At 48.1% G+C, this 25,847-nt stretch overlaps 13 protein-coding genes and 1 non-coding gene across 14 annotated transcripts; 8 read left to right on the top strand and 6 right to left on the bottom strand.

The window, feature by feature from the left end:
• Nucleotides 1–315: 315 nt before the first annotated feature.
• Nucleotides 316–839, bottom strand: MGYG_00168 (hypothetical protein; the record flags this gene model as incomplete). The annotated part of the gene is made up of 3 exons (XM_003176029.1): nt 316–504; nt 654–713; nt 750–839. The coding sequence occupies 3 exons, from the start codon at nt 837–839 to the stop codon at nt 316–318; spliced, it is 339 nt and encodes a 112-aa protein (XP_003176077.1).
• A 1,922-nt stretch (nt 840–2,761) lies between these two features.
• On the bottom strand, nt 2,762–4,548 carry MGYG_00167 (SET domain-containing protein; the record flags this gene model as incomplete). Its single annotated transcript, XM_003176028.1, has 4 exons — nt 2,762–2,848; nt 2,937–3,516; nt 3,607–4,124; nt 4,243–4,548. 4 exons carry the CDS (start codon nt 4,546–4,548, stop codon nt 2,762–2,764), a joined length of 1,491 nt encoding a protein of 496 aa, XP_003176076.1.
• A 1,063-nt stretch (nt 4,549–5,611) lies between these two features.
• Nucleotides 5,612–6,121, top strand: MGYG_00166 (hypothetical protein; the record flags this gene model as incomplete). Its single annotated transcript, XM_003176027.1, has 1 exon — nt 5,612–6,121. One exon carries the CDS (start codon nt 5,612–5,614, stop codon nt 6,119–6,121), a length of 510 nt encoding a protein of 169 aa, XP_003176075.1.
• Nucleotides 6,122–6,262: 141 nt separating this feature from the next.
• MGYG_00165 (GTP-binding protein) lies at nt 6,263–8,100 on the bottom strand (the record flags this gene model as incomplete). Its single annotated transcript, XM_003176026.1, has 7 exons — nt 6,263–6,650; nt 6,712–6,917; nt 6,992–7,203; nt 7,265–7,296; nt 7,356–7,449; nt 7,506–7,852; nt 7,925–8,100. 7 exons carry the CDS (start codon nt 8,098–8,100, stop codon nt 6,263–6,265), a joined length of 1,455 nt encoding a protein of 484 aa, XP_003176074.1.
• Nucleotides 8,101–8,681: 581 nt separating this feature from the next.
• MGYG_00164 (hypothetical protein) lies at nt 8,682–9,668 on the top strand (the record flags this gene model as incomplete). The annotated part of the gene is made up of 1 exon (XM_003176025.1): nt 8,682–9,668. The coding sequence occupies one exon, from the start codon at nt 8,682–8,684 to the stop codon at nt 9,666–9,668; it is 987 nt and encodes a 328-aa protein (XP_003176073.1).
• A 331-nt stretch (nt 9,669–9,999) lies between these two features.
• On the top strand, nt 10,000–10,692 carry MGYG_00163 (hypothetical protein; the record flags this gene model as incomplete). The annotated part of the gene is made up of 1 exon (XM_003176024.1): nt 10,000–10,692. One exon carries the CDS (start codon nt 10,000–10,002, stop codon nt 10,690–10,692), a length of 693 nt encoding a protein of 230 aa, XP_003176072.1.
• Nucleotides 10,693–11,140: 448 nt separating this feature from the next.
• Nucleotides 11,141–11,903, bottom strand: MGYG_00162 (ribosome biogenesis protein Nhp2; the record flags this gene model as incomplete). Its single annotated transcript, XM_003176023.1, has 2 exons — nt 11,141–11,529; nt 11,609–11,903. 2 exons carry the CDS (start codon nt 11,901–11,903, stop codon nt 11,141–11,143), a joined length of 684 nt encoding a protein of 227 aa, XP_003176071.1.
• Nucleotides 11,904–12,176: 273 nt separating this feature from the next.
• On the top strand, nt 12,177–12,250 carry MGYG_10501. Its single transcript has one exon. It is a non-coding gene; the product is annotated as a tRNA-Val (tRNA).
• Nucleotides 12,251–12,503: 253 nt separating this feature from the next.
• MGYG_00161 (ubiquinol-cytochrome c reductase complex ubiquinone-binding protein) lies at nt 12,504–13,167 on the bottom strand (the record flags this gene model as incomplete). Its single annotated transcript, XM_003176022.1, has 4 exons — nt 12,504–12,561; nt 12,657–12,837; nt 12,981–13,006; nt 13,136–13,167. The coding sequence occupies 4 exons, from the start codon at nt 13,165–13,167 to the stop codon at nt 12,504–12,506; spliced, it is 297 nt and encodes a 98-aa protein (XP_003176070.1).
• Nucleotides 13,168–13,463: 296 nt separating this feature from the next.
• MGYG_00160 (prohibitin-1) lies at nt 13,464–14,374 on the top strand (the record flags this gene model as incomplete). Its single annotated transcript, XM_003176021.1, has 2 exons — nt 13,464–13,784; nt 13,853–14,374. 2 exons carry the CDS (start codon nt 13,464–13,466, stop codon nt 14,372–14,374), a joined length of 843 nt encoding a protein of 280 aa, XP_003176069.1.
• Nucleotides 14,375–15,050: 676 nt separating this feature from the next.
• MGYG_00159 (hypothetical protein) lies at nt 15,051–16,585 on the top strand (the record flags this gene model as incomplete). The annotated part of the gene is made up of 2 exons (XM_003176020.1): nt 15,051–15,279; nt 15,357–16,585. 2 exons carry the CDS (start codon nt 15,051–15,053, stop codon nt 16,583–16,585), a joined length of 1,458 nt encoding a protein of 485 aa, XP_003176068.1.
• Nucleotides 16,586–17,080: 495 nt separating this feature from the next.
• MGYG_00158 (hypothetical protein) lies at nt 17,081–18,313 on the top strand (the record flags this gene model as incomplete). Its single annotated transcript, XM_003176019.1, has 1 exon — nt 17,081–18,313. The coding sequence occupies one exon, from the start codon at nt 17,081–17,083 to the stop codon at nt 18,311–18,313; it is 1,233 nt and encodes a 410-aa protein (XP_003176067.1).
• Nucleotides 18,314–18,825: 512 nt separating this feature from the next.
• Nucleotides 18,826–19,992, top strand: MGYG_00157 (lipase; the record flags this gene model as incomplete). The annotated part of the gene is made up of 1 exon (XM_003176018.1): nt 18,826–19,992. The coding sequence occupies one exon, from the start codon at nt 18,826–18,828 to the stop codon at nt 19,990–19,992; it is 1,167 nt and encodes a 388-aa protein (XP_003176066.1).
• A 1,422-nt stretch (nt 19,993–21,414) lies between these two features.
• MGYG_00156 (hypothetical protein) lies at nt 21,415–24,276 on the bottom strand (the record flags this gene model as incomplete). Its single annotated transcript, XM_003176017.1, has 1 exon — nt 21,415–24,276. One exon carries the CDS (start codon nt 24,274–24,276, stop codon nt 21,415–21,417), a length of 2,862 nt encoding a protein of 953 aa, XP_003176065.1.
• Between the last annotated feature and the right edge of the window lie 1,571 nt (nt 24,277–25,847).

Genomic DNA, 25,847 nt, shown 5'->3' with positions numbered 1-25,847 from the left:
AACAAAAACCCGAGCTCTGTCTAGGTGAACCTAGTTCTTCATCTTCCGTTTTCGTTGCTTTTTCTTTTGACTTTCTTAAATTTGTACTTTTTTCTTATTTATTTTTATTTTTATAGTTGATTTTTTTGTATTCTTCTCTTCTCTCTCGTTTCTCCAATGGACTCGACTCCCTTTGCCGTCTTGTTTTCCCCATTTGGTCATGCACCCCTTTCTTATCCTGTCTCCTTGAACGCTCAGCTCACGCCGGGTTAAAACTCGACTTCAACGTCTGCCCGCCAGCACGACGGACAAGGCGACAAACAAACAACCCGATCATCAGCCACCGCTGTTGTCATCGTCATCGTCATCTCTTATCGATGAAAAAGGGCCTGTCTCCGCTGTCGGGCCCAAGTGACCTCGGGGGTAGTAGTACTTCTGCCAAGGCCCCGGACGAAAGGAGTCTCTGCGCGGCTCGGCAACGTCGAAACTTCCAACATCGAAATATCCACCGGGAGGAACTCGGGACTAAAAGCAAGAAAGACCCAGAGCTAACAGAAAGCGTACGAAGAGCAAGCAAAACAGACCGAAGAGACGAAAAAGTCACGATGCCTGGCCGCAACTCAGCCCTCTGCTGGTCCCTCTACTGGTCCCTCTCCTGGATCTGATGATCTGACCTTCCTTGCAGCATCCCTTGCAAGCACAGCACAAGACCTGGCCTGACCTAGAGTGCTTCCCTACACTTCATCAGATGCACGAGCTGTCACGCTCACTGAAACGCTGTTGGTACTACCACCAACCGTTGCAGTTACAGTGGCTTCATGTCGCATTTCCACGGGCCTGGAGCCACGTCCCGGAGCCATGTCTTTCTTGAAACCACGAGGAGGACCTTTTAGTCGTGGGTCGATGACGGTGGAGGAGCGAGCGTGCAGGTCTACGAAGATATGGAGATAACAACATAAGAAAAGAGACCTCATGTTCCTGATGAGGAGAGGAGAGGAGAGAGCCAGAAGAAAAAGAAAAGAATCATGCGAATATCAGCCACGCCTTAGCCTGATCCTGCCCTACTCCGATGCATGAGCGGAGAGCCCTCTCGTTAAGCTCGTCTCTGTCTGATGGAGAATCTCCATGCTTCCTGCACAGTCCTTCGATGGCCTTTCGTCATAAAGCAAGCTTCCAACTTTTCAACCAGTAACAGAGTTGTCCACATTTCTTGTTTTTTAACCTTTTTGGGAACCCTTTTCCCTTAACCTTTAGCAACTTGCAGAAGAGACAATATCAGTCTCCATATATCGAACCAGACCGGAATCTTCTCAATCTTCCCTAGAACATTGGGTCTTCCCCTGTTTTACCAACGACACGAGAGCTTAACCGTTCTTTTTCGGCGCTACCTTAGTCGAGCCACGGGCCCTGTCTATCATCCGCAGTGGCGCTCCTACCGTTCTTTTGCTTTCCCGCGGCAAATCCCCATAAAATAGTCAGTACCACAGTTATTTCCCGGAAAAGGAGATGCTCAAACTAAGACAAGGAGCAACGATCTTGATGAGGTTAGGAATCCAACGCTCTGTCTCCGGGATCTGTCGAGATTCAGATATACTCTTAGCCAAGACACCGAGTTACCGGCATCGGCTTCCCAACTTATATTATAATTATGCCAAACGCCAGACAAACAACGGCTGCAGAGCGATCTGCACGGTTCGTGCGCCATTCTAGACGCAAGACTTCCTTGCATTTATCACGGGCATCGCAAGGTTTGATTTCTTCCCTCGGCTTAACTGAGCCTCTCTCTTTGACATCGAGCTACTGCGTTACGCTGCAGCTGTACTCTTGTACAACCACACTGAGTACTCCGTACAGAGTACAGAATGCACAACAAGAATGCACAACATTACTCCGTAAAGTGAAGGTGAAAGAGAGGAAGGGGGGAGGCTAGGGGGGAAAACTGGAATTTGACGCATCACCTTCCATCCATGGGCTGGCTCGAAGGACCTTGCAGGTTTTGTTCAAGGCTGAATCTCAAGTACACTAATATTGCTCGCCTGATTTTAAGTTCAACCGTGTCGGAAAGGGTCCCATATCCCCATAATTGGGCAGCGCAGGAGTAGTTGGAGACTCTTCATTTCTCGTATGAACCAACCAGATCATGGCGCTATAGCCTATTGTACCGTCAGGGGGAGGCCACAAATGCCACTGGGGACACCTCGAAAAGAGAGCTATTAGGACCGCGAATCCCTAACCACAAGCAAGGAGGAGCTCTCAGGCCAAACAGCCAGCATGGATTCTTGTCTCGTCGACAGCCCGCCACCCTTATAAGGAAAATGCGCCGTTCACGGAACGCTATCCAAAGGGGCTAGTTAAGCAGATCTAAGGAATCACGCGAAACGTGTTTCTCCACGGGCACGGACTGAAGAATATCCTCTCGTTTTCCAAGATATAAATACCCGCTCAAATTCACCCGCTTTTGAGTTAGGAGGTCGTCTTTTCCCTTTTTGGTGAGTGTGGAGTACAACACGCTAACTAAGAGGCCTGCACCATTATTTTATATATACGAACAGGAACTTCGCACCAAATTAGGCTAACGGTGAGATCTGTCTGAATCGTTCAGGGCAAGTTCCCCTATTTCCTATTCGCTATTAATTGACGAATACTAGCTTTCTGGAATATCCCATCGAACACGCCAAGCTAAACTTGGAAAAATGAATATGCCCAATCAGCGGGACGCTAAAATGCTTCCTAACGGAAATATCTCGCATGGATAATAAATGCTGTCCAGTAATTGGTAGCCTTAGGAGAAATCTTCATCAATCTCTGCAGAAGAATATTGAGAGTTAAGGTACGCTTGAACGGTTTTCGATTCAAGCAACTCTAGCTTCTGCGAAAGTAACCGGCCGCAAAATTAGCATTTTCACACGTGTCAAAGCCGACAAAGAAGAAAAAGAAGGGACGGGACTGGAGCCAACCTTTTCGTCTAGATCACGGTTACTTCTCATTAGAAGGCTCTCTTCGAGAGACCGAAACTTCATGACCGTATCCCAAACAGACCTTCGAATAAGCGCATCGTCCACCTTATCTGCCAGCCCCCTGACATAATCTTTAGTTGCCTGCAATAGGGCAAGTTGGTTGGCGACGCGTTCCTGGATTATCACCACAGCTCGCAGCTGGAAGATATCCCATCTTGGATCCCCTGCCAAAAATTCACCTAGTTTTCGAGGGCCGGTTATTTCTTCCTTCTTCCAGAATACCCGCAGGTCTCTTCCCCCATCGTTTGACTGTAACACCCGGAATTCCAGTCCATCCTCCTCGTTGACGCAAATCCACCAGACGAAGTCGCTGCGCCAAGTGGTGTTTTGGTCCTGGCCGTCTCCCGCATCAAAAATACGAACCCCAGGGCCGTCTTCGCATACAGCCCGTTTGGGTGGCTTAAGTGGGTCATCATCAGGGATATCAAGATCGAGAAGGAGTTGCTGAGCACTTTTCAAACCTTGGTCCAGGAAGCCGTAGGAGAATATCATTTCTGATGCCCCCTTGCTGTCCCCATATCTGCTCAACGGTCAGTCACTTAAGTCTCTCAATCGCCCCCCCTGTGGCGATCTCTTCAATTAATTCTGTGGCTCGAAGATCCAAACTTACGAGATGGTAACTTCTTCTCCCTCTTTGAGTCGTTGACCCCACCGCAGTTGTAGCACTGCGTTGCCTTCGGTGTCTGTCTCATACCGGGCTGCGGTCTTATCCCCAGCCACGTGGTTTGCCATATCAATGCAAGGTACCATTGCATGACCCATTCCTGGCAAATCCATTACGCGAGATCTATACATTGCGTCGACGACTTTCCAGTCGTCGAACTCGAGCTGCCCTGTCTCAGGGTGCCACCACTCTTTCTGACACCAGGGGATGTTAAACGTACTATCTCGTAAATGGTCGAATTCCCGGGCTAGAGACTGCATCTTGGTGTCTAAAGAAGGCTCCAGGGAAGTCCCGCGTAGTAGCTCTCGTTCTTCCAGCGTATAGAACGTAGGAAGCTCGTAGACCGCCGGAAAAAACTTGATATACTCTGTCCATGGGGACGAAATACCCACCTGTTCTCCCTTTTCTACGCTTGAATGCGTGATTAAGAGCAACAAGAATATCAGTATGGCACCTCTAGATCCCTATAAGAAATATTAGCCTAATAGTCCAGATTTATCCATGCATACATCCGATGTACGAACATAGTTGTGCAATCTAGCTTCTTGAAACATGGGCAACCGGAAACGCAAGGGCACTAACCTTCCCAAAATCACCGACTGCGTCCAAGACATCCTTTAGGTACTTGTCAGACTTTGCATGAGTTTCCACCGTTTCCCTGGAGAGGACGAGATCGGGTGGGACTTTAATGAGGATCTCTGGCTCGAGGCCCGGCTCGTCCAGTATAGGCTCCTGGCTATCAAGGGAGCCAACTGCGAGAATGGCTGAGCCCTTGTCAATGTCCTCGCCGTCATAAGGAGGCTGTTTGATCTCGACACCGTGAAAAGTGACACTGTTGAGTCTTGCCCACGCCTGGAGCGCATCTACAGGAAGATACTTTCTCTTCATTTGTCCCCTTTTTTTCTTTCTCTTGTGGCAAGCTTGATATCAGGGGGCTACATTCGTATTAGTTGAGAGTGTATATTACACGCAATCAAGACTCTTACAGACTGTTCCCTTTCCTAAGTTTTTTCAACCCCTCGAAAATACCGAGCACGGTTAAGGTGCCGACAGACTAGTTAGAGCAGAATAAATGTGATCGGATAGTTATCTCAAGACGGTTAGCTATGCAAAAGCCCACGCAGCAGCAGATCAGCAGATCAGCCCTCAGTTATCGTCAAAAGGTGCAATCTACGTGCAAAATGTAAACATCAACAGTCACAACACGTCGTGAGAATAAGTCTGATATGACGTAGGGATATTTCTCTTAAGGGTGGAGCGACCTGTGAAGCAAGGAAGTCGCTGGGCTGCTTAGTCAGGGGCAAGGCGCGATCGAAGCTCTTAGGATGTGCATATTATTACATCCGAACGACCATCGAGTGCTTCCTGGTCTATAAGACGTTCTGCTCTAATGGTGGAGAGCATCTGGCTATAGCAGACAGTGCTATTAGTTACCCCCGTCTAGTCACAGTGCATCATGCATTTGACTCCAATGTTTCCATCATCAGAACTAAGCATCAATGGAGCCACCTCTCTTCCCAGTACTGTGTATTTGTTAGTAGGCAGAGGGCCGAAACCGCACTCCGTATAGCTTATCATGATAACTCGCTGGCTCTAGCTGGTTTCTCTTGTTCAGCCTGGGTGAATTGTTGAAATTCTTATATTTTAGTACAAAGTGTAGCGGTATCGCCACCATAGCAAGGTCCTCAGCCAAAAATGAACAGGAACAGTTCATTTTGTACATGCCAAATCAGGATAGTCACTTCAAAATTCTGCACTCCTGTTGGATGACGGCAGAAACTCGGAGTTTGCCAACTGTCTTTCCTTGTTGTCAACTTTTTCCGATACCGAGGGTTGATGATGTCATGGCCAATTCTAGGTATATACTACAAAAATTGCTCTTGTCGTTGTTGCAGCGTCTCCTATAACTCTTATCGTTTTCCTCGCTGGTTGTGATATTGATCGCTCAATAATGTCGTTGAACAGGATATTGCCATCGCTTCCTGCGATAACATCTCAGGCTACCGTACGACTGCGCCCTGCACCCAAAGGACGTTTTCGCCCCAATTTCCCCACCGCCCACCTGAGTAGCTGGCGAGGCACCAGCACTGAGGACCAAAGTGTGAACCGCGTGAAGAAGGGGGACATCACGGATCCGCAAACTGAAGCCACTAGGTCGGGCCGTAAGGAGAAAGGAAAGAAGAGTGGCTTGGATGATATGTCAAAAAGCCAATCCACAACAGAGAGGGACCAGCAGAACTCAACAAGCAAAGCAGAGAAAGAATTTCCCAAGGCGCCAAAACCAGTCATTGGAATGACGGACGAACGGGGTGAGGTCAGTACTAATGGGATGCCAATTCCTGTTTCAATATTCGCTGAGGGTGGGTGGCTGATATTTGCATTCGTGAGTGGCGCAGAAGGGTGCATGAGTATGGTCCACCGGGAGGAGGAAAAAGAGGATCTGGAGATATTCCCGGTCTAGATTTTGAACGTCATACTACATGGCAGAAAATTGTGCCCAACAAATCTAATTTCCAGACATTTGATTGAATGCCTTGCCGATCATCTACCAACTTTAAAGGAGAGTATCTGGTGGCAGAAGTCAGCATTGGTTCTTATGGTTTCAATATGAATCAGGGGTGCTCACGTCATGTCTACCGATTGAAACGATCTCGTCTTCGGAAATTCTCGTCCCCTCGGCGCCTTCAACAAAGGCAATAGGGACATCTCCCATGACCTTCCTAGCTACATCACCCACTGTACTATTTCTTAATACCAAGACGAAATTAGCTTTGAAAATTTTAATATCGTGGATGCAGTAGCCATACTTGTTGACTAGAACACAGTCTCTGAACACAGCACTTCCTGTCGCGCCGGATGCGAATGTGTGAACATTTCGTACTGGGAATACTGGGACCAGCCCTAGTAGTTCGGCGGCGCGTGATAGTACCTGTACGACTCCAGTAGACCCAAATCGATATAGTACGAGATCTTTCAAATTCTCGACACGGCTGCAAGAATTGGTGAGAACCGGTGAATGAACGTAGGGAATGCACAAGGAGAAGCGCTTACTTCTTTAGCTTTTCGTCCATTTCCTTCAGGCCTCCTCCTTCAGGGTCACCCATTTCAATCAGGTCTTCCCGAGTGTCTACAAACTCGCTCCCTTCTAAATATTTAATATACCCCTGCTTCGTCAACTTCCGTAGAAATACTTCAGAGATCGCAGAGCAGAGCACAATCGATTTAGGATCTTCCTGTTTGGCAATCTTGCTAATATTCTGGAATTCAAATGTCAGTAACAGAACACTATATGATACCCTCCAGTACGGAGGAAAAGGGGCCCGCGACGCACCTTATCTGAATCCGGGTGGTCAATTTTATTAAGTGCTATAACAGTCGGAAATTTTTCGTCTATAAAAGAAACGACAACTTTCGAAATGATCTCATTTGACCATTCCTCCAATGGCTCTTTTAGATTTATTCGGTCAAGGCATCTTGCAACTATCCTCGACGTACTTCCGTACCCGGAGAATTGTGTTTGCAGAGTCTCGACAGCAGTGGACTCTATTACCAAGTCAGGATATAAAGGCTAGGTCGGAGAGGTATCAGAAATGCCCACACGTACTCGTTGCAATATGTTTTCTCTTAATGGAGCCCCTAATAAAGCGAGTAAGCATTCCGCCCGTATGTATAGACCAACCGAGACTGAGAAATACCACTTATCCATTAGATTCCCTTCTATCCATCTAACAATTTCGGATTTTAACCAAACAATATCCTGAGACGGATCATATCCTCTGGTGACCTTTCCTATTCTCGACTTTAGCCGCTTGTCCATTAATTACCCCAGGATCCCACAGGCCTACCTTCTGCATCGGTTGTCCCACTCACATCAACCACATGTATCAACGCGTCTGCATGTCGTAGGTCATCCAAGAACTTATTTCCCAAGCCTTTTCCCTCGTGGGCTCCAGGCACAAGACCGGCAACGTCTAGGAGTTCAATTGGTACTGATCTCCGGCCCTCGTGGCATCCACCGTAATTGGGCTTGCATCGGTCTTGTAGATTGTATCGGCTGCATGCGCAATCTACCTGTAGATAACCAATAGCGCGTTGGGGGTCAATCGTCGTAAATCTGTTGCGCAGCAGAATATGCCGGTCAGCAACCAGTGAAGTCAAGGACAAAGGCTGGAAGAAACATACGGAAAATTCCCTAGAGCAGTCGCATGCCTCTATCAGTCGCCAAAATATCACAAGCGCACTCCTCGTGACTCCAAAAACATACCAACTTTGGATGAGGCATCTGTTAAGCTGCCCCGCTAGCATGTTAGACATTTCTATCTCACAGTAGGACTTTTCGTTGGTCCCGTTATTGCCTTGGAAGGATCGATACCTATTTAATGTTGTAGATTTTCCGGAAGATGGCTTTCCAACAAGCCCAATTAACGGATCGCGAGGCATGATAACTGCTTGCTCGTTTGGCGGTGGCTTCTTTTGCTTGACGTTGGCGTTTTGGATGCTTTTTGCGACACAAAGCATGGGAAGTCTTGGCACTCGTAGTTTCTTTTGACATCACCATCAACGTCAACTATCTACAGCTGACACCTAAAGATACTACCATCATAACCGCTCCTTGCTGTTTTACGTGGCAGTCATGAACGTTTTAGCATTTAATTTGGCTTGCTGCTTATTACCAAGGCACACTGATGCTGTAGTTACCTTGACATGAGCCGTTACTGGGGAATACCAGAGAAGTCTCTGGGCTTTGGATTCACTGATACTTCTTGAATGAATACCCTTTGTCTACCTAGTGGCGAATACCAGCTTCGCTATTCACTACCATTAAGGGCTGATACTATTAACCTGTGTGGTTTAAACAGTGAATCAGGATGGGTTGCCATCCCAAGATTCCCAATCTCCAGGCCAATAAATGGCGAATGTCTACGTGCTTGAAACCTGCTGGTTCCGCTAAATATCCCAACCAACGGAAGCCCGGACGCCTTTAGACTTGTTATTTCGCTATCAAAATAGAATTTAACAACATGCTATTGCTTCAACAACCCGTCATATTCGCTCATATGAGAAAACGGGGCAGCAGGTTGCTAAAGCTCCCGTTTGAGCTTCGCCTGAAAATCTACCTGTTCTACTTTATGTCGGTGACGATCTATCTCGGAGGCTCTCGCCCGCCTAGTTTGTTCACTCCACCAAGATACAGGCTGAATCATAACTCACTTGCAATCCTTAGCACCTGTCGCCAAATATTCTATGAGGCTAGTAATTTATTCCCTGAGAACGTGCTACTCTCTTTTGATAACCCTGATAACTCGGTATATCACCTTACTCGACTACCTGCCGGTCTCCTCTCGAGGATTCGTCATGTTGAGCTTGACTTGGCCTCTTTCAAACCTTTTCTATTCGACTTCCAAGGCTCCTCAATTGCATCTAAGTTCAATATGATATCTAGTCTTCAGCTGAATACACTTTCTGTCTATGGAACAAGGCTGTGCTATGATCTTGTTGAGAGCTTTGTCAAATTTGGTCAGGGCTGGAAAGAATTACGAATTCTAATCTCCTCATTAAAGGCAGATGAGTTCAAAAAAGTCGTGACCAAGGCAGCTCCAGATTCAATCCAAACACAGCAGCCAACAATCAAATGGCAGACTTGGATGGAATGTCGCGATGGCAGAGGCTCGGGCGCTTCCGTCTCTCTCTATTGCACTACAAAACCTTGGAAACGAAATTCTGCACTAAACCCATCTACTCGAGAGCTGGTTTCGTCAAGCAATCTCCAGAATCTTATGCTAACTAGGGAAATTGACGAGTTATTATTCATTGTGAAGCGTGGCGAAGGCGCTACCTATACCGTTCGGCGTCATACAGCTAAGGAAGCTATGCAAGAAGTGATCTCCAAGCGCGGGGGTGATGGGAAACTATCCTTAAGACAAGCTATAGCTTATCTGGGGAAATTTGATCCGATAATCAAAGCAGCCAAGGCACAGAGCACTACTTACTCGTCCAGCTGGACTTAGCGGAAAAGATTGTGGCTTTGACCTAGTAACGCTCATACCATTGCCTGTGTTTACGTCACTTTTCTCGTTCTACATACAATGACTTGGAGGACGAGCTTGTATTGAGTGCATAAACTTCCCAAGGTCTCGAAGTAATGACAAACAAGGAAGTTTACTTGTCTATAGATGATAAATCGCTAGCAACGTCATGATGATGTCAGCTCTGCACCCACCACACTTTTACAGAAGATATAGACAGTATTTAATAGCTGGGGATGTTCAACTTATACCAACTTATCACAATCTTAACAAACTAAATTCTGTACCAAATATCTTATACTCGACATACACTATGTCTAATCCATTGCGAAACGGTGGTGTAAAAAACGAAGCTGCTGGACCAGTTGCCTCCGACTCGCTCGCCGCAGAGTCAGTACGCGAACATGGAAAGTTTGGAGAGAATAAAGGTAGCCAGCCCCTGGGAGTACAGGGTAGCCATTCTACGTTTGCAAATACGGACACTTCAAGTGCATCCAAGCTTCAAGCAGCGCCGGACGCTGAGGCTCGTCTAGCTGAAGCCGAATGGGGAGAGGGACAACCACAGAAACGCTCTCAAACCCAGACTCAGGGCCAGGAACAGGCAAAATCACATGGAGACGAGCAGCAGCAGGGCCAGAGCTACAATAAAACATCGGGAACTTCTTCAGGCACTACTGGTTCAGGCCAAGACGGTGGTTCAGGCACATCAGTGAATACTGCTCCCCATTACGTCGACCCTGTTCTTGGTAGTATGCAAGGCTCAAAGCCGAAAGGCAAGAACTTGACCGAAGGCGGATTCGAAGACGACGCTTCGCAGAATGTGAGCTTCAATGCTGAAATTGGGTCCAGGAATGACCCAGGTTTGCAGGCAGAAAGGGAGATTGGAAATATGAATGCACAGAATATCCCGGGGCCGACTTCCAAAGGAGGGCCCGATCTCATGGGAGGTAGTGAGAGGAAGGTCAACGCATCATATAATGTGCTTGGGTCCGAGGAGGATGCATAAGGCGATATATAATATTGTCTTCCTCGCTCGCTGTGGTGTTAGCACTGCAGTTTTGCGTGACAAAATGTGGATATGGGTATGGTATGGAGCTGATAATGTCAGTAAAGTAATAAAAGATTTTGATTCCATCCTCATGGTACACCATAAAACACACATAGACGCCATGAAACGTATAAACAGAAGAAAATATAGAGTCAAGGGAAACAGTAGCAAGAACCAGTCCGAAGAAAGCCAACCAACAAAACAATACCAATTTTCCCTAAATTTGAACACAGGTCCAAAAATTCATTGCCAGGATGCAGAATATTACCATGGAGATGAAATGACGAACACGGGACGAAGCAGGATATATCGAACACGTTAGGCCAAGGGAAGATGGGCAAAGCGCGGGTAGATCAGGCCATTAGAGAGATACAGTGACAAAATAGAGATGATGATAGAAATCTCTCTATATCTTGACCTTCTTGGTCTCCTTCTGGACAACTTTGACTAGCTCATCGTATACGGCTGAGTAGTCCTCTTTTTTATCATCGGATTCTTTCTCGTCTTTCTTCTTGTTCTTTCCTCCCTTTGGAAGTACCATCACCACACTGGTTGGTCGTTTTGTGGCGCCGGCGTTTCCAAGCTCGGCCCTGGAGGAGACGTAAATGTAAGGGATTCCGTGGTCTTCGCAGAGAACTGGAATGTGGGATATTACGTCCATGGGAGATATATCGGCAGCTAGTACAACAATGGCAGATGGTGTGGTAATTGCTGCATTCGCTGAAGGGGTTGGAGATTTTCTAACAGCTTTGACGACTTCTTTTACTCCTCGTTTTAGGGCCTTGCTCCCAGCAGCTGAAATTCCGCACAATGGTGGTCAGCACATATAGGTCCGGCTGGGCGGGCGCAATAATAAAACAACAGTAGAACTCACCTTTCTTCACGCTCTTCAACACCTTCTTCGCGACCTTGTCCTCTGCGAGGGGATTTGCGAAAGGCACCAAAGCTCCAAGAGGGCGCTCCTCGCTGCCATCACCGTTAACCATGACGGCATCCTTAACAACCACATCGGTATCTGGTGACTTGGAGGCCAATTCCTGCTCCACGGCCTTCTCGAGAACCTCTACATTCTTCTTCTCCTTCTTGGACTTTTTGTGCACTCCATCGGTCTCCGATCGCTTCTTCTCCTTCTTCTCTTTCTTCTCCTTATCGCTTCGGTCCTTAGCCATTGTGTAAGATATAGAAGCCTAGTACACCTCTTCCTGTCCAAGCCCCGCTCAATAGCGTATCTGTATCGTGTCGAGGAGTCTTGTGGATAGCACTCTGGTAGTAGCGAGAAAAAGCGTCTTTACTTTTCTATATTTTCACAATCTCAAAAAAAAAAAAAAAAAAGCTGCTGGTCTCGAAAACTCAAAATCTACCGACGCTAAACCGTAAGCAGAAATCTTCCAATGTGCGCCGCTAAAAAGGCGTTTCAGTCTTCTTGCTTTCAACAATGAAAAGGCCGAATGGTGTAGTTGGTTATCACGTGTCGTTAACACCGACAAGGTCCTGAGATCGAGCCTCAGTTTGGTCACTTTCTATTTCTTTTTTATTTTATTTTTTTATTTTATTTCCTTCGATCGACTCAGAACGCTTTTTTTTACCCTTTGCTTTTATTGTAGCTAGAGTACTCCGTGCGCTTATTTACAAGGGGCTATAGGGGATTATTGCATACAAGGGAAATAGCGGCTAACAATATATAGATGTCAATTGCTTCTAAGTACTATACAGCGCAATCACCAATTCATAATTTTGAGTCCTCCTCTAATTGGTATTCTCTAGCAAGTTTACTCCTCGTCACCACCGTGGGCGAGACGACCAGGCTTGGACATGAGGTACTCGTTCCTATACCCACCATTAGCCTTACTCGAGATAGAAACACCGATGAAGTGGGAAGATCCATGCATGTAATAGGATGATAAAAAAATGAGTAGACGTACTTCTTGGTGGCCCAGTCCATGAGCATATAGGCAGCAATGAATGGAGGGAGAACGTAGAGAACCTGGGCCTTGGATCGTCGGTAGGTGTTGAAGAAGGCGTTGTAGAGCATGCCGGCAGTTGGTCTCTGACGGTTCTGAGAGAGAGAGTAGGTAGTGATACCCTTCATTGGGGTGGCAACACCTGATGGCCGACAAATATATTAGCTGTCTAGCTACCATATAGCGCAACAATAGGCCGGTATCAAGTGAAATCGCATGGAATAGTGACGGCCGTCGTGAGAGCGGGAGACGGTTGTGCGAAACGCGGAGAGAAGCAGAACATACCCATGTTACCCCATCCACCGAGGAAACTATAGCCAGCTGTCAGTATATCTTTCTACCATGCATTCTTGACTGTCTCTCAGAGCGCCTTGAAAGCGATGGGCGAGTCCTGACGATGCCGAAGGGTCCCAGAAACGGAGGTGGTGCGTTGCACTTACACGCCATGCTTTGGGTCGAGATGACCACCCATGATGTCGACAGAGGAATTGAACGAGAGGAAGAGAAGGAGAAGGCTCAGAAAATCCGGCTGCTGCGGTGGTCAATTGGCAGAAATGGTCGAATGGTTGAAGCCAGAGCGAAGTTCGTCTTCCGGTGTTGGTGAAGAAGTTGGACATGTTCTGTGTCGGCGCTAGGCTGTTTCGGGAATGGTGAGGATATCAAATCGAAAACCTCCAAAGCTCTGCACGAAGAGACAGTTGCCGACCCATTGCGAACGATACACGGATACCACCCTCAAACACCCAGTTAGAGCAGAATATATTCACCATGGCGAGCTCTCTGTCGATGATATACAAGTATGCTGTGCCGGTCGCCGTCGGTGCCTCATTTATCCAGGCCTCAATGTACGATGTGAAGGGCGGATACCGCGCAGTTATCTTCGACAGGCTTTCTGGTGTGAAGGAGAACGTCGTCAACGAAGGCACACATTTCCTTATTCCATGGCTACAGAAGAGCGTTATCTACGATGTCAGGACGAAGCCTAGAAATATTTCTACCACCACCGGAAGCAAAGATTTGCAAATGGTCAGCCTGACGCTCAGAGTGCTGCATAGGCCTGATGTTCAAAAGCTACCGGTTATCTACCAGGTGGGTGCAATATCTGCAAAATAATACCATTTTGATGATGATATAATTGCTAATAATGGCTACTATAGCAACTCGGACAAGATTACGACGAGAGGGTTCTCCCATCCATCGGAAACGAAGTTCTCAAGTCCATTGTCGCACAATTCGATGCCGCAGAATTGATTACCCAGAGAGAAGCTGTCTCAAACCGTATCCGTACCGACCTTCTTCGACGTGCCAAGGAGTTCAACATTGCCCTTGAGGATGTCTCCATCACCCACATGACTTTTGGCCGTGAATTCACCAAGGCCGTTGAACAGAAGCAGATTGCACAGCAAGACGCTGAAAGAGCCCGGTTCATTGTTGAGAGAGCCGAGCAGGAGAGACAAGCCAACGTTATCCGCGCCGAGGGTGAGGCAGAGAGTGCCGATATCATCAGCAAGGCCGTTGCTAAAGCTGGTGACGGTCTAATCCAAATCCGAAGAATCGAAGCCAGCAGAGATATCGCTCAGACACTCTCCTCAAACCCCAACGTCACATATATCCCCGGCGGCGAAGGTGGAAAGGAAGGCGGAAAGGGCACCGGACTTCTCCTTGGTTTAAGATCATAGAGAAGAGAAGCTTGCTAGATGCTGGTGTGTTTGTTATTTCTGTATAACAAGTATCTGATTCTCCCCCCAAAGCGATGTATTAAAGCTACTCTTCTAGTTTGTTTAATTATATGGTCTCTTCTCCTCCATTTTTTCTTCTCGGATGTTCCGGATGCTTCCCCTTTTTCTTTATACTAACAGTACAGCTACACACCATCAAACATTGTTCAAACTATTCTCCCACATTCCACCACCTGAGATAGCAGGTAATATTTCCTCCCCTATATTCTTAAATGTTTTACGTTTGTTGACAGCCACCTTACATAACCATAGGAGGCTCTGTTGATGGAATGTTCTGCCACCATCTCTTTTGCTGGTCCTGTCAAATCTTAATATACCCCCAAACAGTGCAAAGCAAAGCAACGCCTGCTAAGACTATGACGATATGTAGATTCCCAAATATGAGGTTTCAGGGGCAGGAAACTTCTAGCTTTCCTCTTCCCATAAAAACTCAACTGTTTCCCACATTTTGCATTTCCCTTGAGGCAAAGATGATACCACTTTTCTCTACATACGATATTCCGGATGTCTCTGTTTGACCCGCCTGCCTAAGGATATTCTTGTCATCTTTTACTGCTGAAGAAAGTTGATACTTTCGAAGTCCCAGTTAACAAGGCAGGCTAACCAGTCGATCAAGATGGCTTCTGACACACCTTTGGAAATGAGTTTTGAAAATGTAATGGTAAACGATACAGCGTCTACGATGCCCAAAGCTGCCGCGCGTCTAGGAGCAGTGAAGATTCATCGAGACGTACTAAGCCAGAAACAAGATATCGAAAGCCTGGGCCCAGCGAAGATTTTTGACGTTAAATGCGTGGCCTCATACAACTGGATACGCAAGGACAGAGTGACCATGTTGATTCCCGGTAAGGATATACGGATCTTTATCCAGCTTCTTCTACCACGGCAAACGTAACCGATCACTAATTTAAACCCTGAGTAGGAGCTCCTCCTGTTTGGAACCAATCAAGTGGTACATGCAACGGTGCGAAAACTGAGGGGATGCTCGAAAATGGTTCTGGGGCAGCCTACAACAGTGTGCATCAAAATGATTGCAAGAATGGGTGGCTTGGACACCCACTAGAGCCTGTGATCTACGCCGCTTCCCTCATGGATTCCACCTTCGAACTGATGAACTTTGATATTGTGACTGACGCTACTGCCATGGAATGCATGCTCGCCTTCATAGCGCCTGAGCCCAAACCTCTTACGCTAGAAGTTGAACTGGCCAACGGGACCTTGTTCATTGCCAACCGTGGAGCAGAACCCTATTCAGACAGCTATCATCCCATGGCAGATGGCACTTTCTTATGGGAAGACTGTGTTAAGGGCTCAACATGCCATCATAGGGTGCTTTCGTACGTCTTTGGAGGACAGCGGATTCTTCTTACGTGTTCCAGCCATGGCTATCTTCCAGCGCCGGCTGAAGAGGCAGCAAGCGGCGAAAAACGAGGTAACGAACCAGCCATGAAGGAACAGGGCAGCTTGGACGCACCTAGAATTGGTGCTTTAGCCAAAGAGTTCCCAGTTGCTCATCGTGGTGGGAAGAACATACCACAGGAAGCGATCGTCGATCTCAAGTGCTATAAAGCGTCCAACAACTTTCCACCTTCAAATGCTGACATCAAGCGATTGTGGATTCGGCAGGTCCCAAATATAATTCTTGAGGAGACGGGCCCCTATCAGGCCGGGGTCCATGATGCGACCAGACTTACTCATGAGTGGGAACAGAACATGCAGGCTAACCTTGAGAAGCTTGCAGTTTTGTTGTCGAAATTACGTTCTTACGGCAACCAATCCGCCTCCAAGAAGCTGCTTATCCGCCGCATGAAGCATCCCAAGGGCCCTGAATTCTTGTCGGTTGACGAAAATGACGTTGCTCAGAGCATATCCCCTGCCATACTCAACCACAACCCAGCCTCTATAGATAAGGCCTCTAGTTCTGACAAGGATGGCAAAATGGGAATAATCAATCGCCCGAAAAATACCAAGAAAGGGGGAGAAGCGAAAGAGAAGTGCCGTGAGATAGCTACCGTCTCGAAGAGCAGCTCCTTAGAATCCATTCCATTGACCGACTGGGAGGTCGTGAATGATGGTGACGGTGATGATATGGACTGGGTTGAGGTTGATAAACCTGGACGCAAGTCAAAGGCTAGAAATCTACCAAATTAGCCTTGATAGCACGGTAGGACTACGAGGGACGGCAAAGGTTTGAGGTGTGGCATTTAATATCTAGCATGCAAGGCGGCGACATGGTGTTTGGCATCTAAAGCGACTCCGGGGTAGTTTGTTTAGGCATTGTTTAGGCATTGGGAATACGGGAATATAGAGCGTGATTATGCTGTTGATGGTTTTTTGTCAGTCTACAAATGCGTTCCAGTAACACTTCGACTAGTAATAATGTTGTAGTTATCATTCTTAGATTTGTAGTCAATTTGTAGGATTTCCAAGTGACAACCAGCTTACACAACAAAAAGGCAAAAAATACGAAAATAAAACAAAAAAGAAAATGACATGGATAAATCCAATCCCGTAACAGACACCGTCAGTCTAAGACTCCCACACCTCCATAAAGCAGGGAGAAACGGCATTGAGCGCGTAAAGCCGCTATCAAGAAACGTCTTCAACGCTCGCCTGGCGATATCCACCAGCCTAGACGAAGTAAAAATGCCGAAACCTCGCCCGCAGCCACGGAAGACTCCAAAGGCGAAATCGACTGATACCCAGTCCAAAAGGACGCAAAATACATCCATATCACTCATTAAGGCTGCACCGACCTCGCTGCAGCAGTTAGTTCTAAATATATTTGCGGATAGGCTGGCAGTACGCCCTCGCGGTACTGAGCAAGAGACTGGCACCGGCACCACACTAAGAGAGCAGGTTCAAGCTATCAAGTCGCATCTCTTCAATCGTGACTTCGACTCTGCCTTTGCTGATGCAGATTCCGGTATGCTAAGGGCGTACGCTCTGCGCTGGAGTGCTGGGAGAGCGCTCGCTTACACGGGTATTTTCGAATATGCCTTGCGGCGGGCATTGGATGGCGGCAAAGGAGGGCCATCTGCAGGCTCATCAAGCTGTGCTTCTATTGAACCTGAAGATTTACAGAACAAACATGTCATTTTTATTGGTGGTGGAGCAGGAGCAGAGTTAGTAGCACTGGCTGCTGCAGTACGGTGGGCAACCGGCCTCGATAACCCGACAGAATCAAACCTGAATCTCTCTGTTACGGCGCTTGATGTGGCGGACTGGCAGCCAGTAATTGACGAACTTTCGCAGGGATGCATATCAGAGTCGGTTTATAATAGTAAAAAGTGCGGCATCACTCTTCCATTGCTGAAGGCCGGGGATCTAGCGATATCATTTCAGAAACAAGATATCCTGGCCGTTTCAGAGGAGCAGCTATCTCTTTTACTATCTCCGCCTACAAAAGATGTAACAAATGCGGATGAGAAGCAAAGGAAAGGCACGGAAGGGCCTACGACGGTCTTGATAACGCTCATGTTTACGTTGAATGAGCTTTTCTCGACCTCTATGCCTGCCACGGTTGCGTTCCTTCTGGGGTTAACCGATGTGATCAAACCCGGGACCATATTGTTGGTGGTTGATAGCCCTGGAAGCTATTCAACATTATCGCTTGGATCTAAAGGAGCTGGGTCTCAAGAAGAATCTAGCAAGAAAACGCCCGAGGAGAAGAAACCGGCAAGACAGTATCCCATGCGTTTCCTGCTGGACCATACCTTATTGACCACAGCCTCTGGCAGCTGGGAGTGTATTTTATCCGAAGAATCCCAATGGTTCCGACGAGACCGTACGGGGCTAGAGTACAACATTGGAGAGGGAATTGGGCTTGAAGATATGAGATATCAAGTCCACGCCTACCGACGGACCACCACTTTGTAGTTATCTTCTCTGGAATATGGTCCAAAATTTTCCTTCAGCATTCGATGGTCTTCGGGATGCAAAGGATAGTCAAGGACGAGTGAGGTATCATTGGAAAGCAAGCCTAAACAGCTGAACAGCTGAAGAGATGAAGACATAAGATAGGATGATATAACCACCCCACATTCGCAGGAATACGAATGCAGCATGGAGGCATCATTCTGCTCCCGGTTCCGGAAGCGAGATATGGATACGATAACAACTAACCCAGGCAGAGAAAACCTTCGGCTAAGAGCGTTGGTGAATAATACTCGAAATGCTCGTCTCCCCCCGGCAGCAGACTGGCGAAGGATCCCGATTCCACATAAATCAAATACCCAGGCTTTAAATAGCCGGGTATACGAGAGAAGCACTCCAAATATAAACCCTGGGGTAGTCGTCTCGCGGATCTTCTTCTTCTTTATTCCCCCCCTCTCAGCTCCAGGACAAACCAGCTTTGTACAATTAGTTTCTGTTCATCATTGACTGCCACCATGCTCGTTGAAGGGACGATCATTTGTAGCCTCTTTGCAGCCGCAGTTGCATCGTACACACCTTCGCCGTTCCTCCTACCAGAACCGTCAGGCCCATTGAAAGTCCAAAGAGAAATTTTCGAACTCACAGACTGGTCCAGGAAGGATATCAATTCCACTCTCCCTCGTCGGTTGATGGTTTCTCGATTCAACCCTATACCCGAGAAACACTGTCTTAAAACAGAGGAAGTGCCTACTTTCCCTCCCGCGACTGCAAAGCTGGAAGATGCGATCCTCCAGGATGCCTTTGGCGGCCAATGGGTGGACGGATTGCTAGCCGCGTCCAGAATAAGGGTATGCACTCGTGTGAGGAAAGGGTATCAAGATTCTGATTTCCGAGGCGATAACCATGGGTTCCCCATTGTGCTGTTCTCCCCCGGAGTGAATACAACACGACTCCTCTATTCATCCATTGCACAAACCATTTCCAGCGCCGGGTATACAGTTATAACCATGGACCACCCACACGACACCGATATTGTTGAATTCCTCAACGGAGACATCATTACCGGCGGAGCAGTTAGTATCTCCAACCCCTCCACCCTGCCCTTCTGGACCGACGTGCGTGTTCAAGATTCCATTTTCGTACTGGACCAGGCCTTGAAGGGATCCCCTCGCGCCCGCGTAGGGATGCTGGGCCATTCATTCGGTGGCTCAGCCGTGCTCTCATCCATGGTTAAAGACGGTCGTATCTCGGCTGGAATCAATTTTGACGGAGCGCTATGGGGTCCTGCTGTTGACATCGGCTTGGGAGGGAGGAAGAAGGCCCAGCCATACCTGCAATGGGGCGCGGAAACACATAACAGACGAAATGATACATCATGGGACACGCTCTGGAAGGCCATGGATAGGCTTCACCCGCATGCTTGGAAGAAGGAGATTAGCATACCTAACGGACGACATAACACCTTTAGCGATTTCCCGATTATTATCGATGCCAGCGGATCAAGGGATGTTATTGACAAGACTATCATTGACCTGTTTGTAGGTGACATACCCAGTGTGAGAAGCCTACAGTTTACCAAGGCGTATGTGCATGATTTCTTCCGGTTTTCGCTCTTCGGGAAAGATGGAGGGCTTCTCGAGGGGCCAAGTTCGGAGTATCCTGAAGTCACCTTCTTGGACTAAAGAAATAACACCCTATAATTAGAGGCGGATATAGTATAGATATAGATAAACTTGATACTTTACTTGCATAGCTACAACCTAAGGCTACTACGGCGTATGTAAGTAGGGAGATACATTTACTTGATTATTTAGTCTGCTGCGTGGTGTGGAGATTTTGTATAGATTTATCTCTTCTCAATCAACCCCCGATCCTTTCTACCAGGACCCATACAAGTGAAAGTGAAGTATGTCCCCACCAAAGCGAATGAAAGAGGGCTGATCAAAGAAGAGAATAGGCTAGGCATCGAGAAAGAAGGTATTCAGAGCCGTTCAGAGGCGTAGCTGTGTTACCCGAGCAGGGGGGAAAGAACAGGTAAGCAAGAGTTGGGTATGTATGTACTCCGTATGTATGTATCTGCATGGTGCTGTGCCTTGGCCTGAGTCCACTGCATCAAGTCGGGTCGAAGGAGAAAGGAATGGCATGATATTCGGTTTCATTTCAAGGTAGATGAAGAAGAAAAGAAGCAATGGTGACGGTAATTGCCGTCCGGCTGGCTGGCTGGCTAATTAAAGAGAGGCTAGAAATGTGTAAAATGAAATGAAATGATATGTCGTTAGGAGCCGAAAAGGAGTGAAGAGAGGAGAAGGCATGGCATGATGTGAAAGAGAGGAAGACAAGAAAAGGCAGCTGCTTAGCTAGCTGTTGTGCATGGATGCCTAAATGCAGGTCGGTTATAAGGAAGCAAGAAGAGCCAATGAGGGTACAGTGAGCATGGGAGGTAAAGGAGCGAGGGATAGATGGACGGTAGGAAGCAAAGGAGAAAGAAAAGAGGTCTTTAGGCATGCAATAACATTCGAAGGAGAGGCTGGGTTGACTGGCTGGTTGGTCGTCGAGAATAAGCAGAAATGAAACGATTTTAACGAAAGCATGGAAGAGAGCAAAGAGTAGAAGGAAGAAAATGACTGAACAAGTAAGTAAATATGACTGACTTGTATGACTTGCGAGTTTTGTTTGCTTAAAAACGAAGACAAAAAGGCAGCTGAACTAACTTGCTGTGTTGGGTTTTGGAAAAAAAAGATGAATGAAGAAGAACGAAGTTGTGTGATTGGAATCGAACACGACCTCGGTCGAAAAGGAAAACCAGATAGTAAAAAAATGGAAGAAAGGAAAACAGAAAAAACCAAGCAAAACGAGCTCCATAAATCAATAGTTCCATCCGTGATATCGTGCCTCCCATATGTACTCCGAACAAGGTGAAAAATGAAAATGAAATTGAAAAGAGAAAATAAAGGAAAACAGGAGTAAGAAGAAGAAAACGGAGAAGGTTCTAAGGGTTGGAAATTAAACATAGAGAAATCCAGCAAGGAGAACCGCGAAACCGAGATAGATAGACGGGAAAATCGTAAGAGAGGAGGAGGTAGGAAAGTGGACGTGAGGATGTTCTATCGTTTGTCCTTGACTTTCCAGAACTGCATCAAACGGGTGATCCGGAGGCCCTTTTTCTTGCGCTTTTCAGACTCGTCTGCAGGTGCTTTCTCTTCATGGCTTAGTTTGCTACGCTCAGAGGTAGCACCGACCAGACGTGAGAAGCTAACTAGACTGGCACGTTTTGAAGAACTGGGCCGGTTGTTATTGTTGTTAGCGTTGCTGTTGCTGCTAGAATTGTTGGCAGCACTGTTGAGATGCAGTACGTGAGAGAAAGAGGCGGCTCGGTCACTAGGGTTGCGGCCATAGAAGGCACTGGGTAGCCTAGGGATATTTCCGGTCATTGTCGATGCGGAACTGGTTAAAGATGGAACATCCTCGGAGGAGTTTTGGAGGTAGTCAGAGCCCGGCTCGCCCGAGTAAACGGACCCGGCGCTGTAGTGACGGTCTGTCATGGAAGAAGAAGCGGTGTTTAGGCGGGGGACGTCAAAGGAGATGCTAGAAGGGGAGGGCGAAGGGAAGGCCTGTGGGATCATAGGCACTGGCGGTATTATTGCGGGGATGGGGGTGAGGTTCGCAGCATTGGCGATATTGTAGATGAATTCGGGTGAGGTGGAGGGACGCTTTTCGTCAAAGTTGCGAGGAGATATTTGGCTGGAATCAGAGCCCACGATACCAATGCTTCCGGGGTGGTGGTATGTAGTGCTGTTGCTGTTGCTCCGTTGGGACTGAGATTCGAAGTCAATTGCGTGGGCGTAAGGGGTGCGCGGAGTGATGACTTGGGCAGTGCTGGGACGGCTTTCGACGGACGCCGGATAGAGGTCGGGTAGGTTACTAGAGTCGACTACCTGGATACCCAGGCCGGTTTCCTCCTCCTCCTCCTCCTCCTCCTCCTCCTCCTCACCATCATCATCACTGCTGTTGTCGTCTTCCTCCTCCTCCTCTTCACTAGAAGAAGCCGAGTCATCATCACTTGCCTCATCGCCCTTAGACGAGTCAGTGTTTTTCTGGTTGCCCTGGTCATCGTTCTGGGCCAAAAAGGCATCTTCCTCCTCCTCGTCAAAGACATCGGGGTTTTCCATTGCGGCGGAGAGGCCAAACCTGGAGTTACCTAGGAAACTGCGGTCGAACGGGGGCATCTCCGGCGCACTTTCTGCACGTCTATGGTACCGCATCTCTGGACCTACGAATTCACCGCGGCGGCCACCGCTGTACATCCTCTTGGAGGCGATCATGAAGCCACTGGTTATGTTCCGTTCCGGTCCCATTTCGGGAGTGTTGAAGGGTCCCAGGGCAGCATCCAGGTCGATTACGGGACTGAAGATGTCAGGATTACTCTGCTGCTCGTAGAAGCTCTTCGGTTTCCATGCATTTTCCAGGCTGTTGTCCGTGGAAGAGGCAGCTTCACCAAATTGCGGGTGGCTTCTTGGAGCATTGGGGGCCGTTGGAGTTCGGATGACGATGGTGTTATCATGGTCAAAGTCAACGCTGTACATGGATCCGAGCTCCGAGTTGGTCCGTGTTAGCATGGGTGGAGGCGTGGGGGACTTGCGAGACTTCTTCGATGAGCGTTTCTTCCCCTTGCGAATAAGGATGCCTGCCCAGGAGCGCTTTTTCTTTTCCTTCTTAGACGGCTTGTGCTCGTGTGCTGTGCGCTGAGTCAAGGTAGAGGTTTCAGCGTCATCCGTCTCACGATCTAGCCCGTTAGCAGTAGAAGAAGAAGACGAAGCGGCAGAGGAAGTGGTCTTGTCGGCGGCTTCCTGGCTTCTGCAAACGTTTCCTAGGTTGAAGTTCAAAGCCATGGAAGCGGAAGCAGAGAGTGGCCTTTTGGTGGGTTCATTGTGATCGTTTGAAGGGCCAAAGGATTTCCATTTCATTGCCAACTGGGCACCTGCGGTCTTTGGTCTGATGTTGGTGGTAGTGGTTTCATTATTACTGCTGTTATGGGGAGAACTGGCGCCACTTCTTTGTTCGGGGCCAGAACGGTCTGAGAAGATCTGGTTAGGACGAACGGTGGAGACACTGCTCTCTGAAGATATTGTCGAAAGAGGACGGCAAGGGACCGGAGCTACTTCTGCTGCTGCAGTAGTAGTCGACTCCTCCTTGCGCGCGTGCCTTGGTGAAACCTGCTGCTCTGACCGTTGGGGAGAGGGCTGAGCAGTGTAGATGTCCGGAAACGACCGCGAAGAGAGCTTTGAGTTCTTGTCACTGGCAAACGGCAAAATGGGCGAAGTTGGGACGCTTCCAGAGACGGGTACCGGGGGAAATGCCTTGGCTACGGCTGTGAGGTCGACGCTGGAGATAGCCTGGGATCTCCTGTGGGCGTGTCTCCGGACACCTCTACCGGGACCGGCAGCGGCGAGTCCAGGGCCTGGATGGGGGAGCGTTGAAGGAACTGCCTTGGAACTGCTGATGGCTACCTGGGAGGAGACATCACCAAGAAACTCACTGGGTAGACGGCGGTGTCCCTTGGCAGAATGTTGGGCGGGTTCCACAAGCCCAGGAGAGGCCGGAGCAGCAGCAGTCGCTGTTGTTATCGTCGAAGCAGGAGCAGTAGCGGTAGTAGGAGTAGAGACGGTCTCTGGGGGCGCCTGAGGGAAAGAAAACGAAGGTAGAGAAGCAGGGGGTTGCCGCCTGCCCCGCCGAGAGCTGCTAGACATGTTGTTGCTGGGGATGCTGTTGACTCTGCCGCCGCTACTACTATTTTCTGACGGCGGTTGAGCGGGAAAAGAGAACGACGGGTTCGGGAGAGGCGCCGAGAGAGGAGGAGGAAAAGTAGGAGGGTTGTTCATGCGAGAGTCGTAACTGGATGGAGGTTCCTGGTGGTGGTTCCAGTGAGAGGAAGAAGGCTGGTGAGCCCCGAGAGATATCGATGTCATGGCTGTAGAGTAATAAAAGAGATATAAAAAGAGAGACAGAGAAACAAAAGAACGAACGAAAAGAAAAGGGAAGAATAAGTTGACCAAGCGAGAGAAGGACGAAGATGAGCTTCCCTTAAAGCCACTCTTCTCCAGGTCTTCCTCTTCTACTACTTGCTCATTCCAAATCCTCCGGGCTTCATGTATGATGAAGCTGGGTTTGCCAGATCAAATAAATGACTGATAAAGATAGAGCGGCTCCTTTTCCCCGGCTCTTCCCTTATTTCTTGTGTCTTGTGTGTGTGTGTTTCCTCACCACACAAGCCGGAGACATCGTACGGAGTATTTTCCTCCAGAGACAGCCTTCCCAAGAAAGGACAAGAAAAACAATATAACAATATCTCGTAAAGGGCGCTTGGTAGGATGATGAAGATAGTGTTTGTTATTGTTATTGTGTGTTGGCTGGCGGTCGTTGAAAAAGGTGGTTTTTGTGTTGAGTTGAGGCGGTTTCGTTAGGGCGAGAAAGCCGACGGGGCGACCGGCCAGGCGACAGTGATAGACGGAGTGACTGAGAGAGAGAGAGAGAGAGAGATAGAAAGAAAAGCGCACGGAAGAGACGTGCGAAGGATGTAAGGAACGGACGGCCACAGGCGACCTGTAGCCAGCGAGAGGAGGAAGAAGATGAGGTTTAGGTTGAAGGGAGGAAGAAGGAGGAAGATGAAGATGTTGAAGTCGAAGTTGAAGGTCGAAGTCAAGAAGAAAGAGAAAAAGCGGCAGCAAAAAGAAGACGACGAAGAACAAGCGGAAAAAGCAAAAAACAGCGAATGAAAAAAAGAAAAAAGGGAAAAAAAAAGAAAAGACAAAAAAAGAAGTAAAAAAGTTGTTGTTGTTTTTTGTATTTCTGGCGGGGCTTTTTTCTTTTTTTGGTTTACACGGGCCCACTTGGTGCTCGGTGAGTGGCTGAGGAAGGAGAAAGTGGGGCATGCAAGGGCCACTGGGAATCGGGCTTGGCAGGGTTACGACTTGTCATTGGCTAAGGAGACTCGAGGACGGCCTAAAGGGGACTAGCTCAGGTACAGCTGGCGTCTCCCCAGGAACAGGCTTGGCAGGTAACTTTACCGCGACGGTACAAGATGATACGCAGATAAAATACAGACATAGATACAGACATAAAACACACGAAGAGATGAAGATGAGATGAGAAGTAGAAGAAGTAGAAGAAGTAGAGAAGAAGAAGAGGAAAGAAGAAGAAAAGGTCAAGGTTATGGGAAAAGGGGAGGACTGGAGAGTCGGAAGTAGTCCATGGCGGATCTGAAGATGCGATCGGGGGCCCCTTGTCCTGGCCCTGGGCGCATCCCAGCTTGATCCCAGACAGTTGACGGTGATAGCAGGACAAGAGTTCGACTTAGTTAGCAGGAGAGTTAGCTGTCATGCGCCCGAGCACTGCTTCTTCTTGTCTTGTTATCTGCTTGTCTGCTTGTCTTCATCACGGCCCTTACTTACGCTCTAACTCTCCTTGACGCCGCCCAGGGATGGACGGATACTCGCATCTACCGCTCTACTTACAGAGTACCCCGTACTCTACGCAGATA

The sequence above is a fragment of the Nannizzia gypsea genome, genomic scaffold (assembly GCF_000150975.2).
Source record: "Nannizzia gypsea CBS 118893 supercont1.1 genomic scaffold, whole genome shotgun sequence".
Classification (NCBI taxonomy): domain Eukaryota; kingdom Fungi; phylum Ascomycota; class Eurotiomycetes; order Onygenales; family Arthrodermataceae; genus Nannizzia; species Nannizzia gypsea.
The sequence above is the reverse complement of the archived record's forward strand: the minus strand, read 5'-3'. Positions and strand labels throughout refer to the sequence as shown.